This window comes from Chiloscyllium plagiosum, unplaced genomic scaffold (assembly GCF_037043375.1).
Source record: "Chiloscyllium plagiosum isolate Xiang-an unplaced genomic scaffold, Cpla_swu_hap1 HiC_scaffold_1, whole genome shotgun sequence".
NCBI lineage: Eukaryota > Metazoa > Chordata > Chondrichthyes > Orectolobiformes > Hemiscylliidae > Chiloscyllium > Chiloscyllium plagiosum.
Window position 1 is genome coordinate 51,353,571 of NW_028270139.1, and position 15,569 is coordinate 51,369,139.

Consider the following 15,569-nt stretch of genomic DNA (forward strand, 5'->3'; position numbering starts at 1 on the left):
ATTGTCAATCTCACTTTTGATCTTAAATATATAGTGCATGAGTTGAAACCTAAATTGAAAGATAAGTGTGGAATCAATGCTTGTGTTCTTTGAATGTTGAATTATCTTTAATATGAACTTCAAAAGTATAGTGTTGATAATATCACAACAAATATAAAATGCTCTTGCAATCAAAAATTTTACAGTAGTATGGTGATATCTCTTTGGAGAAAGTGAGGACTGCAGATGCTGGAGATGCTAGAGATCAAGAGTGTGGTGCTGGAAAAGCACAGCAGGTCAGGCAGCCTCCGAGGAGCAGGATTCCTGATGAAGGGCTCTTGCCTGAAACGTCAATTCTCCTGCTCCTCGGATGCTGCCTGACCTTTTCCCGCACCACACTCTCAACTGGAGATATCTCTTCGTCAATGCTGATATGTTCATGTGCACTTTTGAAATTTAAGCAAAAATATTTTCTGATGCAAACCTGCATGATATGTAAGAACAGTTTTGTTAAAATGTCATCAAGTGAGGTTCATTTTCATTCAGGTAGTTTAGAACTGGAGACCCAATCTTCTTGTCCTGGTACTATATTGAAACTGAATTGAAGTCTACTCACTCACTCACTCAATTGCAGTCATTTATTTCTGCCTAATATTATTTATTAGACATTCAGGGATTTCAGATCATATGGGGTCATGAATGTTACTATTATTGTTTGTGATACTGCAATTAGCTTTTTGGCAAAGGCATGTAAGGTGGGCAAATGATACAAAGTGGTGAAACAGAAAATATGAAAACCTTCTGACTTCTCCGAAGGAAAAGCTCTCGCTTTTTTGCATTTACCCTCCAGGTTTGACTTGCTTAACCAACGTGAGTTACATTTTACTTTTCAAGGTCCCATTGACATCAACATTCTAGCCAAGTGTAATCCTTGTCTTTCCAATCCATGTAAAAATGATGGTACATGCAACAATGACCCAGTGGATTTCTATCGGTGCACCTGCCCATATGGATTCAAGGTATGTTCATATCCTATACAGAACAATGACAATTGCTGCATTCGTAAGCCAGAACTATATTTCTCAACCAGTTATCACAAGTGGGTTATTGTCACTGTGAGTGATTTAACTTGTAAATACACAATGCCACATGTATGACATTCAGGTTCAGAATACTACTCATTGTCTCGTGTGCTCTGTTTAAAGTACTGGATAATGATTAATTAATATTTACACTTCCTAATCATCACTTAGGTGCATTCTTATCTTAGACCAAATTACTTTTTATTCTTTTGTTTCAATGAGAAAGGGAAATCATTTTGTCGATCAAGGCCATTTAAAGTACCACAGACTATTTGGTCTGTTGCACTATCATATCTCCAATCTATTTAAGTTCTTAAAGATTTCAAGAGGAAAATATTCTTTATAGTTTTCCCTGAAGATAGTTGAGCAAAAAATTCCAGATATTGGATCAAAACTTTATTATTCAGCTCTGATTCTACAAATTATATTCCCTTGGCCACCAGTTCTGAAACAATAACATTCCATAGAGTGTTGAATCTTTAATAACCTTCTTTGCTCAATATTTATCCAGCTGTTTCTATTTGAAACTCATGCAACATCTATGACTTAATGGGGGCAAATAATTCTTTGTGATCAAACATCTTATTGCAGGCCTGTTAATTTTAGACTTGCCATTAGTCCTGGGATTATGTGATTTAAGTTAAATACCTATATGCACATTAACCATGCCTTGCAAAATATTAAAGACGAGGATTGGTCTCTTCTATTCCCCAATGGGAATTTGTTTTAATGGATGAAACAGCACACACTGCCAACCCATATTTCCCAATGGGCAAAGCGGTATTGTGACAGGCTGAGCACAGAATCAACCACATGATCTTGTAACAAAGCAAGTAGATTGTTTTGGGTGAAAAGTTTGTATTGTTGAATTGGGATGAGTAATGTACAACGCAAAGAAACAAAAACAGAAATTGCTGGAAAAGCTCAGCAGGTCTGGCAGCATTGGATCAAGTAATCCTTCCTCGTTCTGTTAATTCTGATTTCTCTATACAGATGCTGCCAGACCTGCTGAGCTTTTCCAGCAATTTCTGTCTTCTTAATTTACACTATTGGCAGTTGTTTCAGTTTCCATGTTTCAAGAGACTGGGAAGACAAGTAAAGGCAACAGCATCATGGTTTATAAAAAAAAGCTGGAGAAAATAAACATTTTCCCAGTCAAACATTGGTGGCAAATCACTGCAAAGCAGCACACACTCAGTTGCACCAGAGGCTTGATTTTATGTTCTGCTGTCAGTGGGTTTAGTAAAATCCAGGGGGCAAGCTGCCTACTGCTTATCTGCCTTCCTCAGAGCTGTATGAAATTTTACAGGAGACATAGGCTGCAGCCTACCCACCTACCCTAGGACCCAGGGAGGTATTTAATGAATTGATTGATTAATTACTCTGTAAGACATTTATTACACTGTCACCAGTGACTGCTGTGAGTGTGGGCAGGGGGGAGAATGTGTGGGAGGGGTGCTGGTGGTATGAGCAGGTTTGGAAGTACATACAGCAAACTTTATATTAACAGGCAGCAATGGGACCCAGAGTATGCCAGTTGATCAAGCAGCCAAATAATTAATGTAAAAACACAAACTAAGTAATAGAAACATAATGCAGGAGGTTTATACATCACTGTTATACTTTATTTACGGCATACATCACTTAAATAATAGTGGACTTTGCTTTGAATAAAATTTACTGGCAGAGAGCCTTCTCAGTCACACCCTCAACTGACTAATCGGAGGGCATGAGAATACAGCAAATTCCACTCTTTAAGGTTATTTTTTTGCCACTTTATGAAGAGGGCAGAGTGGTGGATATGATCTATATGGACTTCAGTAAGGCGTTCGACAAGGTTCCCCATGGGAGACTGGTTAGCAAGGTTAGATCTCACGGAGTAAAGGGAAAACTAGCCATTTGGATACAGAACTGGCTCAAAGGTAGACAGAGGGTGGTGGTGGAGGGTTGTTTTTCAGACTGGAGGCCTGTGACCAGTGGAGTGCCACAAGGATCGGTGCTGGGTCATCTACTTTTTGTCATTTACATAAATGATTTGGATGCGAGCATAAGAGGTACAGTTAGTAAGTTTGCAGATGACAACAAAATTGGAGGTGTAGTGGACAGTGAAAAGGGTTACCTCAGATTACAACAGGATCTTGATCAGATCCAATGGCTGAGAAGTTGCAGATAGAGTTTAATTCAGATAAATGCAAGGTGCTGCATTTTGGGAAAGCAAATCTTAGCAGGACTTATACACTTAATGGTAAGGTCCTAGGGAGTGTTGCTGAACAAAGAGACCTTGGAATACAGGCTCATAGCTCCTTGAAAGTGGAGTCACAGGTAGATAGGATAATGAAGAAGGCGTTTGGTATGCTTTCCTTTATTGGTCAGAGTATTGAGTGCAGAAGTTGGGAGTTCATGTTGTGGCTGTCCAGGACATTGGTTAGGCCACTGTTGGAATATTGCATGCAATTCTGGTCTCCTTCCTATTGGAAAGATGTTGTGAAACTTGAAAGGGTTCAGAAAAGATGTACAAGGATGTTGCCAGGGTTGGAGGATTTGAGCTATAGGGAGAGGTTGAACAGGCTGGGGCGTCGGAGGCTGAGGGGTGACCTTATCGAGGTTTACAAAATTATGAGGGGCATGGAGAGGATAAATAGACAAAGTCTCTTCCCTGGGGTTGGAGAGTCCAGAACTAGAGGGCATAGGTTTGGAGTGAGAGGGGAAAGATATAAAAGAGACCGAAGGGGCAACTTTTTCACATAGAGGGTGGTTCGTGTATGGAATGAGCTGCCAGAGGAAGTGGTGGAGGCTGGTACAATTGCAACTTTTAAGAGGCATTTGGATGGGTATATGAATAGGAAGCGTTTGGAGAGATATGGGCCAGGAGCTGGCAGGTGGGACTAGATTGGGTTGTGATATCTGGTCAGCATGGACGGGTTGGACCGAAGGGTCTGTTTCCATGCTGTACATCTCTATGACTCTATGGTTAATACCGAAAACCCAGGAGCCTTCATCCTTATAGCTGTTATCCGCCAAAATGGGGGACCTACTTTGGGGCCCATCTAGGGCCACGAGAGACAAATGTCAACAGGTCAGCCCCATGACCTCGTGAACCTGGACCCCACCCCCCTGAAACAGCATCTCCACTTTAAAAGACTCCAAGTGCAGGCTCTTGTGACGACCTTCCAAGGTCCTGCCATATTCAACTGGGATTCTCGGTGTGGTAGGATTGCTTGTTGCTTCAGCCCCGCTCCAGGGGTTGTGGGCATCATGGGATGCATATAATTCAGACTGCCCTCTGCGCCAGTTCTGTAAATTTCTTCATATTTTTAAAGGTTCAAATTTCCTTTTACACCTTTCAGAACAAATGATGGTTGGAAGCTCAGATAGGATGCATTCTCTAAATCCGCAGTTCCCTCATCTGGCCCGTTGGGGGGAGCTGGAATAGTAGACATGGCTAATTCACTAGTTGAGATATTTATCAGCCTTGTGTTGAAGTCCAACACATTCAGAAAAAATATAATGACGCAGTCAAAGGAAAGAAAACTTGGGAAATGATTGTAACAGAAGACTGATGCAATCATTTAAAAACATGAGATTTAGCAGCAGAATTAGGCCATTCAGAGTCTGCTCCATATTTTGATCATGGCTGATACATTTCCTAATCCCATTCTCCCGCCTTCTCCCCTTAACTATTGATTCCCTTTCTATTAAGAACCTATCTAACTCTCTCTTAAATACAGTCAATGATGTGGCCCTCTGCAACAATGAGTTCCACAGACTCACTATCCTCTGGCTAAAGAAATTGCTTCTCATTTCAGTTCCCTTCACTCTGAGGCTGTACCCTCAGGTCCTAGTCTCTCCTTCTAATGGAAACACCTTCTCTATATCCATTCTATCCAAGCGCCTCAGTATCCTGCAACTTTCAATCGGATTCTCCTCATCCTTCTAAACTCCATTGAGTACAGACCCAGAGTTCTTAATTGCTACTCATATGAAAAGCCTTCATTCCCCAGGATCATTCTTGGAAACCACCTCTGGGTACTCTCCAACATTAGCATATCCTTCCTTAGATACAGAACCCAAAAATGTTAACAATGTGCCAAATGCAGTCTGACCAGAGCTTTATACAGCTTTAGCAGTCTCCGCTCTTGTATTCTAGCCCTATTGGACTGAATGCTAACATTATATTTGCCTTCCTAACTGCCAACTGAACCTGTGTGTCCTGAACTAGGATTCCCAGGTTCTTTTGTACTTCAGATTTCTGAAGTCTTTCTCCTTTTCGAAAATAAACTGTGCCTCAATTTTTCCAACCAAAGTGCAGATTCTCTCATTTTCACACATTATATTCCATCTGTCACTTTGCCCAGTCTCCTAGCCTGTCCAAGTCCTTCTGCAGCCTCACTACTTCCTCAACATTGCTGTCCCTCCATCTCCCTCTCTTTGTGTCATCCACAAACTTAGCAACAATGCCATCAATTCCTTTGTCCACACCATTAATGGATAACATCAACAATTGATGTTCCAACACAGACCTCTGTGGAACTCCACTAGTCACCGGCTGCAATCGTGAAAGATTCCTTTATCTTTACTCTCTATCTTCTGCCAGTACCATGTGCTAACACCATAGGCTCTTCTCTTATTTAGCAGCCTTTTGTGCAGTACCTTGTCAAAAGCATTCTGCAAATCAAAATAGATCACGTTCACTGGCTTTACTTTGTATAGCTTGTTGATTACTTCCTCAATGAACTCTAGCACATTTGTCAGGCATGACCTCCCCTTGATGAAGCCATGCTGACTCCACACTATTTTACCATGCACTTTCATGTGCGCTGCAATCTCTTTACCAAAGTCAGGCGATGATCAAAGTCAGGCTAACTGGCCTGTAGTTTCCTGTCTTTTGCCTCCCTCTCTTCTTAAACAGAAGATTTAGATTACCACCTTTGCCGCCACAATCTTCTCAGCTATTTCCTTCAGAATTCTGGGATGTAGCTCATTTGGTCCGGAGGATGTTCCCACCTTCAGACCTTTCAGCTTCCCCAGCACTTTCTCCTTAGTGATGGCCACTACACCCACCTCTTGAGGCTCTGGTATGCTGCTGGTAGCTTCCATCATGAAGACTGATGGTAAGTATTAATTCAGTTCCTCCTCCATTTCTTTGATCCTCATTACTCCTTCTCCAGTCTCATTTTCCAGTGTCCAATCTTGCACATCTCTGACTTTTTATATAACTAAGAAAACTCTTGTAATATTTTTAATACTAGCTAGCTGTTTTTAAATACCTCCCAATCCTCTAGCTTCTCACTAATCTTCACCACATTATATGCTTTTCCTTTGTTTTTATGCAGTCCCTGACTTCCCTTGTCAGCCATGGTTGCCTCATCCTTCCCTTTGTATGTTCTTCCTTGAGGTGAATTTCTGCCAGATGTCCCTTCCAATCAACTCTAGTCAGCTCCTTCCTCATTTCTTTGTAGTTACCTTTATTCAATTGTTACTATCATTACATCTGATTCCAGCTTTCCCCTCTCAAACTGCAGGGTGAATTCTACATAGTATGATCACTACTCCTGATGGGTTCCTTCACTTTAACCTCCCAAATCAAGTCTGTCTCATTGCACATCACCAAATCCAGAATTGCCTCTTCCCTAGTGGTCTCTACCACAAGCTGCTCCAAAAATCCACCTGGTAGACATTCTACAAATTCCTTTTCTTTAGATCTACTGTCAACCTGATTTTCCCAGTCCACCTGAATGTTGAAGTCCCCCATTATTATTCTAACCATGTCTTTCTTATATGCCCTTCCTATCTCCTGATTTATTTTCTGCCCCACATCCTGACTACTGTTAGGAGGCCTGTACATAACTCCCAGCAGGGTCCTTTTCCCTTTGCAGTTCCTCAACTCTACCCACACTGATGCGACACCTTGCGACTCTATCTCTTCTTGCTGTTGTTTTATTTTTATTCTTTACTAACAAAGCAACCCCTGCTCCCTCTCCCCATCCACCTGACCTTTTGAAATATTTTGACATTTCTTTCCCAACCCTAACACTTTGCAGCTACATCTCTGTGATATCCTTTATTGGTCAGAGTATTGAGGACAGATGTTGGGAGGTCATGTTGCAGCTGTACAGGACATTGATTGGGCCACTGTAGGAAGGCAAATATAATGTTGGAATATTGTGTGTAATTCTGGTCTCCTTCCTATTGGATTTGAGCTATAAGGAGAGGTGGAATAGGCTGGGGCTGTTTTCCCTGGAGCGCTTGAGGCTGGGGGAGAGGGGGGGGGGGTGACCTTATAGAACTTTATAAAATCATGAGGGATATGGATAGGATAAATAGACAAAGTCTCTTCCCAGGGGTGGGGGAGTCCATAACTGGAGGGCATTGGTTTAGGGTGAGAGGGGAAAGATATAAAAGAGACCTAAGGGGCAACTTTTTCATGCAGAGGGTGGTACGTGTATGGAATGAGCTGCCAGGGGAAGTGATGGAGGCTAGTACAATTGCGACATTTAAAAGGTATCTGGATGGGTATATAAATAGGAAGGGTTTGGAGGGATATGGGAATGGTGTTGGCAGGTGGGACTGGATTGGGTTGGGATATGTGGACCGAAGGGTCTGTTTCCATGCTGCACATCTCTTTGACTCTACAACATCGTACCAACCAATTTCAATCTGCTACAAGCTGGTTTACCTTGTTTTGTATATTGTATGTGTTTAAGTGAAACACCCTCAGTCCTGCATTAGCTGCCCTCCTATTTATAGTTGTCCCCTTACCTGCCTGAAGGTCCCTGACCCTTTCCATACTGTCTGTTCTATTATTTGTTCTGGACACTGCTGAGCCCTCATCCCCTTTAATTTTCCATGCAACTAAACCTACTTCCTCTCTATTTAGTTTCAAGCCCTATCCACAGGCCTAGTTGTGTAATTTCATCCTCATTTCTGATGAAGAGCTTTTGCCCGAAATGTCGATTTTCCTGCTCTTCGGATGCTGCCTGGATGGCTGTGCTTTTCCAGCACCACTCTAATCTTGACTCTGATCTCCAGCATCTGCAGTCCTCACTTTCGCCTTGTCATGTAATTTGCCAAGACTCTAATCCCAGCATGATTCAAGTCCCACTGGAATCATCTCTTTCCCCAGTAATGGTGCCAGTGTCCCATGAATTCGGACACTTTGCTCCCACTGCAATCATGAACCAGTGAAAAGGTCTGGGGTGTCAGCTTTGCAATTCCTATTTTCCTAGGCAGCTATCAGCCTTTTGAGCATTTAAGGGCTAGCAGGTTCCTGACATATGCTTGCCCCCACCTGTTGCTACACTAATCCTGTAAATTCCAGCTGGTGGGCACCACTGGACATGATCCTGGTGTAAACTCCCTGATTCCAGCCACGGAATTGAAGCTGAATGTATTTACAATGTAATATATACACAAGGATATAACTTTCAGTCATTATATTGGTTGACAGGGGAACAAAATATTGTTTATGATTTATAGATATGGAAATTTGGCAGTTTGCCATTTGTGTTGCATAGCAGCTCATTGCTCGAGAAAAGCATGAGTGTCATTGAGAAGACAGCTCTGAACATCAGATAATTACTGTTCAATGTTGTCATACAGATGGTATCATCCCCTGGTATCTCATTTATTCTGCCAGGTCAAGTCAGTCTGCTAGATTGATTTGACAAATCGATGGCAGCTGACAGCTGTCCATCCTCCAGATAGAATAGGAAATAATATATTGTCAGAGTGAGAGTTAATGGTAAATTTAAAATCTAAGAGTGACAGTTGACAGTAATTGTGAAACTGAATTTCGGATCTCGCCTTCAAAGTGGATCTGATTCTGTGGGAGTGTTCGTTATGTGCTGAGCTCAGATGGACAGCTGACTGTAATCAAAATTCTCATATGTGAATCCTCAGCAGCATTCTGTTTTTTTTTGCTAAGGTTTAGTTTAAAAGAAAATAACAGTCTTGCATCCTTAGACATTTTCCTTTTGCCAACACATTGAATGTTGCATGATCTTTCTGCATTATCATTATAATTTCTTTAAACTTTGAGTGACATGTTCTTTCAAGGACATGTGGGTGGAAGTTAAAGGAATATAAATCAAGACTGCTTAGTTCCATCACCAAAGGAAAAGCCAGCTCAATCCTCATTTCACTACCTGCCTAAAGCTCCCCCCCCCCCCCCCATACTCAATCCCCTCCAAAACCATTGCTCAGAAGATTCCCTAGCCCCAACTCACAAATTTCCATCATCCAAAGTTTCAGCAACCATGACCAATTCCATATATATTATGATCACCTATCAACCCAATCCTTGCAAATTTTCTTTGATTTCCTGTCACTGAAGACAATTTCAAATCTCACAAATGCCTCAGCTCTCTCACTCATGTCATCAGCCTGTGCCTCTGATTCTGTTTGTATCTTCCGACCTGATAGCTCTTCGGGTACTTTTGCTACAATGGTCCCAACTTTGCTGACAAAACAACGTCAGGGTAATCACAGTCACCTTTATTAATGCTTAAATTGTACAGTAACTCTCAGCAAGAGACTAATTTGAGTTTAAATGCAGAAACTAAACTTTTGCTGTCCAAGATAAAGTGGTTTCCCCCACTGACTTCACACAAACAGTACCTTCCTGCCTGATTCAATATTGAAATGCACTAAGTATGATGACAGTGCTGTCCTTTATATATGTTGGACTATTGCTCCTGATCTATCAAATCCACTGATGTAATGACCATTTAGCTTAGTAGCTTGTCTCCATGCCTGTTGTGACTGCTGAACTGCTGTTTCTGGTCTCTTGTATCTAAACCTGCCAGGACTGTGGAAATAAATTGCACTGTATTCTGTTCCTCCACAGGGACAAGACTGTGATGTTCCTATTCATGCCTGTGTTAATAGTCCATGCAAAAATAGCGGAACTTGCCACCTTAAAGAGGGAGAAAAAGATCAGTTCTGGTTTGTATATTTTGTTTTATGTTTGTTTTATTGCAACTGGTGATGAGCATCATATAAAATTCCAACATTTATTAATCAGCATTACACAACAGACTCTTAAACTTACTTCACCTGAGGAATCTAGTAATTCTCTGAGGAAAAGGTAAACTTTTAAGCATTAATAAAGTATTTGTGTAGAGCTAGAAAAGAAATAGCATGTATTGTTTTAATGTCCTAGAACAGCTACAAGCTTTAATAATGCCGACGAAATATACGTACATATATATTTGCAGGTGCTGAAGAAGGAAGAAAAAGGAGAATAATCTATGCAGTAAAATTTTAATGCAGCACAAAAAAATGAGCAAAGAAATATTTGTCTTTTCATTAAAGAGTAGTATAAGCCATTAAAAGAGTTCAATTTATTAATCTACAAAAGAGGTGTGAAACAAAACATGGGATTAATGAAATATTACTGCAATGAAACAGAAAATAAGAGAATAATTTTTCAGAGCTGTTCTGTCATCTGATAATCACCTCAACATTATTGTTTTTGAATGTTCCTACAGCCTTGATCTAATTCAAACTGAAAATTCCAGACCTTTCACCAAAGCAAATAGATTGAATGTAATTGAACAATATAAAAGCAAATTCTATTCTCATAAATTTGCCAACCAGATATCCTAACCTAATACACGCACCACCCTCTGCGTGAAAATGTTGCCCCTTAGGTTCCTTTTAAATTTTCCCCTTTCTTCCTAAACCTATGCCCTCTAGTTCTGGACTCCCCACCCCAGGGAAAAGACTTTGTCTATCTATTCTATCCATGTCCCTCATGATTTTATAAACTCTGTAAGATCACCCCTCAGCAAATGACACTCCAAGCAGCCCCAAGCCTATTCAGCCTCTCTCTATAGGTCAAATCCTCCAACCCTGGCAACATCCTTGTAAATCTTTTCTGAACCCTTTCAAGTTTCACAACATCTTTCCGATAGGAAGGAGACCAGAATTGCACGCAATATTCCAACAATGGCCTAGCCAATGTCCTGTACAGCCACAACTTGACCTCCCAACTCCTGTACTCAATACTCTGACCAATAAAAGAAAGCATACCAAATGCCTTTTTCACTATCCTATCTACCTGTGACTCCACTTTCAAAGAGCTATGAACCTGCACTCCAAGGTCTCTTTATTCAGCAACACTCCCTAGGACCTTATCATTAGTGGATTTATGTTCATTAATTTATAAAAGACAGGACACAGAGATGATTACTTTAGTTTTTAACTAATTGATAATTATGTAACAGCATATTATCCACTGGAGGTGTAGCAGGAAGCTACGTAACTCCAGCAGATGTTAAATGGTTTGGAACGTGCCATCGAATTTATATTTGCCCTGTCACTTTCACTTAGAGGTGATGAATCATTTACTATATCACTGTCCATAAGGAAGTAAGAATTATTAAAATAGTATGGAAACATCAGAAATCCATGGCTATGGATGTATTTTTAATATTCACAGGCATAATCAATTTTATGCACATAAATATGGGAAAAAATTGCATATTCCTAAAGTGGAATAATTCTGCATAGTACAACTGATGGTTTCTGCTTAGCTTGTGCAAAACACACATTAATCAATTTGATTTTAAATCATTTGTTTATCTGATGACTTTGCACAGGATGCGCCCTCATAGCTGAAGAGTGAAATGACATTACAGTATTCTTTACCAAATGTGTTCTGTTATGGTTGGCTGCAAGTTAATAGAATGTTATTGCAGTGAACAGAAAATGAGACACAGGAGCAGAAATTATGCCATTCAGACCATCGAGTCTGCTTTGGCATACAATCATGGCTGATAAGTTTCTCAACCACATTTTCCTGTTTTGTCCCCATAACCCTTGATCCACTTGACAATTAAGAACCTATCTACCTCAGTTTTAAATATACTTAATGACCTGGCCACCCCAGACTTCTGTAGCATTGAATTCCACAGATTCAACCAAGCTCTGGCTGAAGAAAGTTTCCCCTTATCTCTGTTCCAGAGGGCCTTCCCTTTACCCTAAGGCTGTGTTCTCGGGTCCTAATCTCTCCTCCCAATGGAAATATCTTCCCAACGTCCACTCTGTCTAGTCCATTCAATATTATGCATGTTTCAATTAGATCCCCTCTCATCCTTTTCAACTCCATCGAGTACAGACCCAGAGTCCTCAAGCATTCCTCATATGTAAAGCCTTAGAACATACAACATCAACAATCCTTCGGCCCTCGATGTTGTGCCAACCTGTGAACTAATCTAAGCCCAACCCCCTACACTATCCCATCATCATCCATGTGCTTATCCAAGGATTGTTTAAATCTCCCTAATGTGGCCAAGTTAACTACATTGGCAGGCAGAACATTCCACGCCCTTACCACTCTCTGAGTAAAGAACCTGCCTCTGACATCTGTCTTAAATCTATCACCCCTCAATTTATAGCTATGCCCCCTCATCATCCAAGGAAAAAGACTTTCACTGTCTACCCTATCTAATCCTCTGATCATCTTGTATGTCTCTATCAAATCCACTCTTAGCCGCCTTCTTTCCAATAAGAACAGACCCAAGACTCTCAGCCTTTTCTCATAAGACCTTCTTTCCAGACTAGGCAACATCCTGGTAAATCTCCTCTGCACCTTTTCCAATGCTTCCACATCCTTCCTATAATGGGGCGACCTGAACTGTACACAATATTCCAAATACGGCCGCACTAGTGTTTTGTATAGTTGCAACATGACATTACGGCTCCGGAACTCAATCCCTCTACCAATAAAACCTAACACACTGCATGACTTCTTAATAGCACTATCAACCTGGGTAGCAACTTTCAGGGATCTATGTACATGGACTCCAAGATCCCTCTGCACATCCACACTACCAAGAATCTTTCCATTGACCCAGTACTCTGCCTTCCTGTTATTCTTCCAAAGTGAATCACCTCACATTTATCTGCATTGAACTCCATTTGCCACCTCTCAGCCCAATTCTGCAATTTATCCAAGCCCCCTGCAACCTGCAACATTCTTCCACACTGTCCACTGCTCCACCAACTTTAGTGTCATCTGAAAATTTACTAGTCCATCCACCTATGCCTGCATCTAAGTCATTAGAAAAATGACAAACAGCAGTGGTCCCAAAGCAAATCCTTGTGGCACACCACTAGTAACTAGACTCCAGGCTGAATATTTTCCATCAACCACCACTTGCTGCCTTCTTACAGAAAGCCACTTTCTAATCCAAACTACTAAATCACCCTCAATCCCATGCCTCTGCATTTTCTCCAAAAGCCTACCATGTGGAACCTTATCAAAGGCTTTACTGAAGTCCATGTATACCACGTAAACTGCCCTACCCTCATCCACATGCTTGGTCACCTTCTCAAAAAAACTCAATGAGGTTTGTGAGACATGACCTGCCCTTGACGAAACCATTCAAATTGTTTCTTACTAGATTATTATAAATCCTATCTCTCATAATCCATTCCAAAACCTTTCCTACAACAGACGTAAGGCTCACTGGTCTATAATTACCTGGGTCATCTCTACTGCCCTTCTTGAACAAGGGCACAACATTTGCAATCCTCCAGTCCTGTGGTACTAAACCTGTAGACAATGACAACCCAAAGATCCAAGCCAAAGGGTCTAACACCTCTTCCCTAGCTGCCCCTGAGAATCCTCAGATAAATCCTATCTGGCCCAGGGGACTTGTCTACTTTCACTCCTTCTAGAATTGATAACACCTCTTCGTAACTAACCTCAATCCTTTCTAGTCTAATATATGTATCTCATTCTTCTCCTCTATATTCACTTTTTCCTGAGTGAAAACAGATGAGAAATATTTGTATAGCACCTTTGTGATCTCCACAGGGTCCACACACAACTTACCACTTCTGTTTTTGACTGGCCCTATTCCTACCCTACTCATCCTTTTATTCCTCACATGCCTGTAGAAGGTTTTAGGGTTCTCCTTTATTCTACCTGCCAAAGACTGCTCATGTCCTCTCTTTGCTCTTCTTAACTCTCTCTTAAATCCTTCCTAGCTAATCTGTAACTCTCTGTCGCCTCCTGGGCGCCTCCCTTCCATTCCTGGGATAATTCTCATGAATCTCCTCTGGACCCACTCCAGGGCCAGTATATCCTTCCTGAGTTATGTGGCCCAAAATTGCTCACAATACTCCAAATGTGGCCTGACCAGAGCCTTAGAGAGCCTCAGAGGTGCATTCCTTCTTTTTATTTTCTAGTCCTCTCAAAATAAATGCCAACGTGGTATTTGCCTTCCTAACTGCTGACTCAACCTGCAAGTTTACCTTAAGAGAATCCTGGACTACAACTCCTAAGACTCTTTACACTTCAGATTTCTGAACTTCCTCCCCATTTAGAAAATAGTTCATACCTCTATTCTTCCTACTAATGTACATGACTTCAGACTTTCCCATGTTGTATTCCATCTGCCACTTCTTTATCCACTCTTCTAACCTTTTTAAATCCTTCTGCAGCCTCCTCAATGCTACCTGTCTCTCTCTACCTGTATTTGTATCATCTGCAAACTTAGCCAGAATGCCCTCGGTTACTTCATCTACATTGTTAATGTATAAGGTGAAAAGCTGTGATCCCAACACTGACCCTTGCGGAACACCACTTGTCACTGGCTGCCATCCTGAAAAGGACCCTTTTACCCCCACTCTCTACTTTCTGCCAGACAGCCAAGCTTCTATCCATGCTAGCACCTTACCTCTGACACCTCTTATCTTACTCCGCAGCCTCCTGTGCGGCACTTTGTCAAAAGCCTTCGTGAAGTTCAAGTAGATAATAGTTATTGGTTCTCTTGGGTCTAACCTGCTCCTTACCTCTTCAGAATTCTAACAGATTTGTCAGATGTGACCTCCCCTTGATGAAACCATGCTGACGTTGCCCTATTTGACCATGCACTGCCAAGTATTCAGAAATCTCATCCTTCACAATGGACTCCAAAATCTTACCAATGACCGAGGTCAGGCTAATCGGCCTGTAATTTCCTGTTTTTGCCTTACTCCCTTCTTAAACAGGGAGATTGCATGAGTGATTTTCCAGTCCTCTGGGGCCCTCCCTGACTCCAGTGATTCCTGAAGGATCACTATTAATGCCTCCACTATCTCTTAAGACATCTCTGGGGTGTAGCCCTTCCAATTTGAGTGATTTATCCTTCAGACCTTTCAGTTTTTCTAGCACGTTTTCCTCAGTGATGGCCACCACACTCACCTCTGCACATCCCCTTGACTCTCTTGAGTTTTTAGGATATTACTCATGCCTTGCACCATGAAGACTGATGCAAAGTACTTATTCAGTTCCTCGACCATTTCTTTGTTCCCCATTACTATTTCTCCAGTGTCATTTACCAGTGGCCTAATGACCACTTTTGCCTCTCTTTTGCTCTTTATATATCTAAAGAAACTCTTGCAATCTTCTTTTATATTACTGGCTAGCTTACCCCCATATTTAATCTTCTCCCCCTTTATTTCTTTTCTTCTTGTCCTCTGTTGGTCTTTGTAGGTTTCCCAATCCCCTGGTTTCCC

General features: G+C 41.3%; 1 protein-coding gene across 3 annotated transcripts in view; it reads left to right on the forward strand.

Moving 5' to 3' along the window:
• Positions 1–15,569, forward strand: part of slit2 (slit homolog 2 (Drosophila)) — a 464,730-nt gene that overhangs the window by 393,540 nt on the left and 55,621 nt on the right. For all 3 annotated transcript variants that reach the window (XM_087986800.1, XM_087986798.1, XM_087986799.1), the window contains 2 exons: positions 874–998; positions 9,907–10,004. In XM_087986800.1, the coding sequence (XP_087842926.1) occupies positions 874–998; positions 9,907–10,004 (223 nt within the window). The remainder of the gene's footprint in view (positions 1–873; positions 999–9,906; positions 10,005–15,569) is intronic.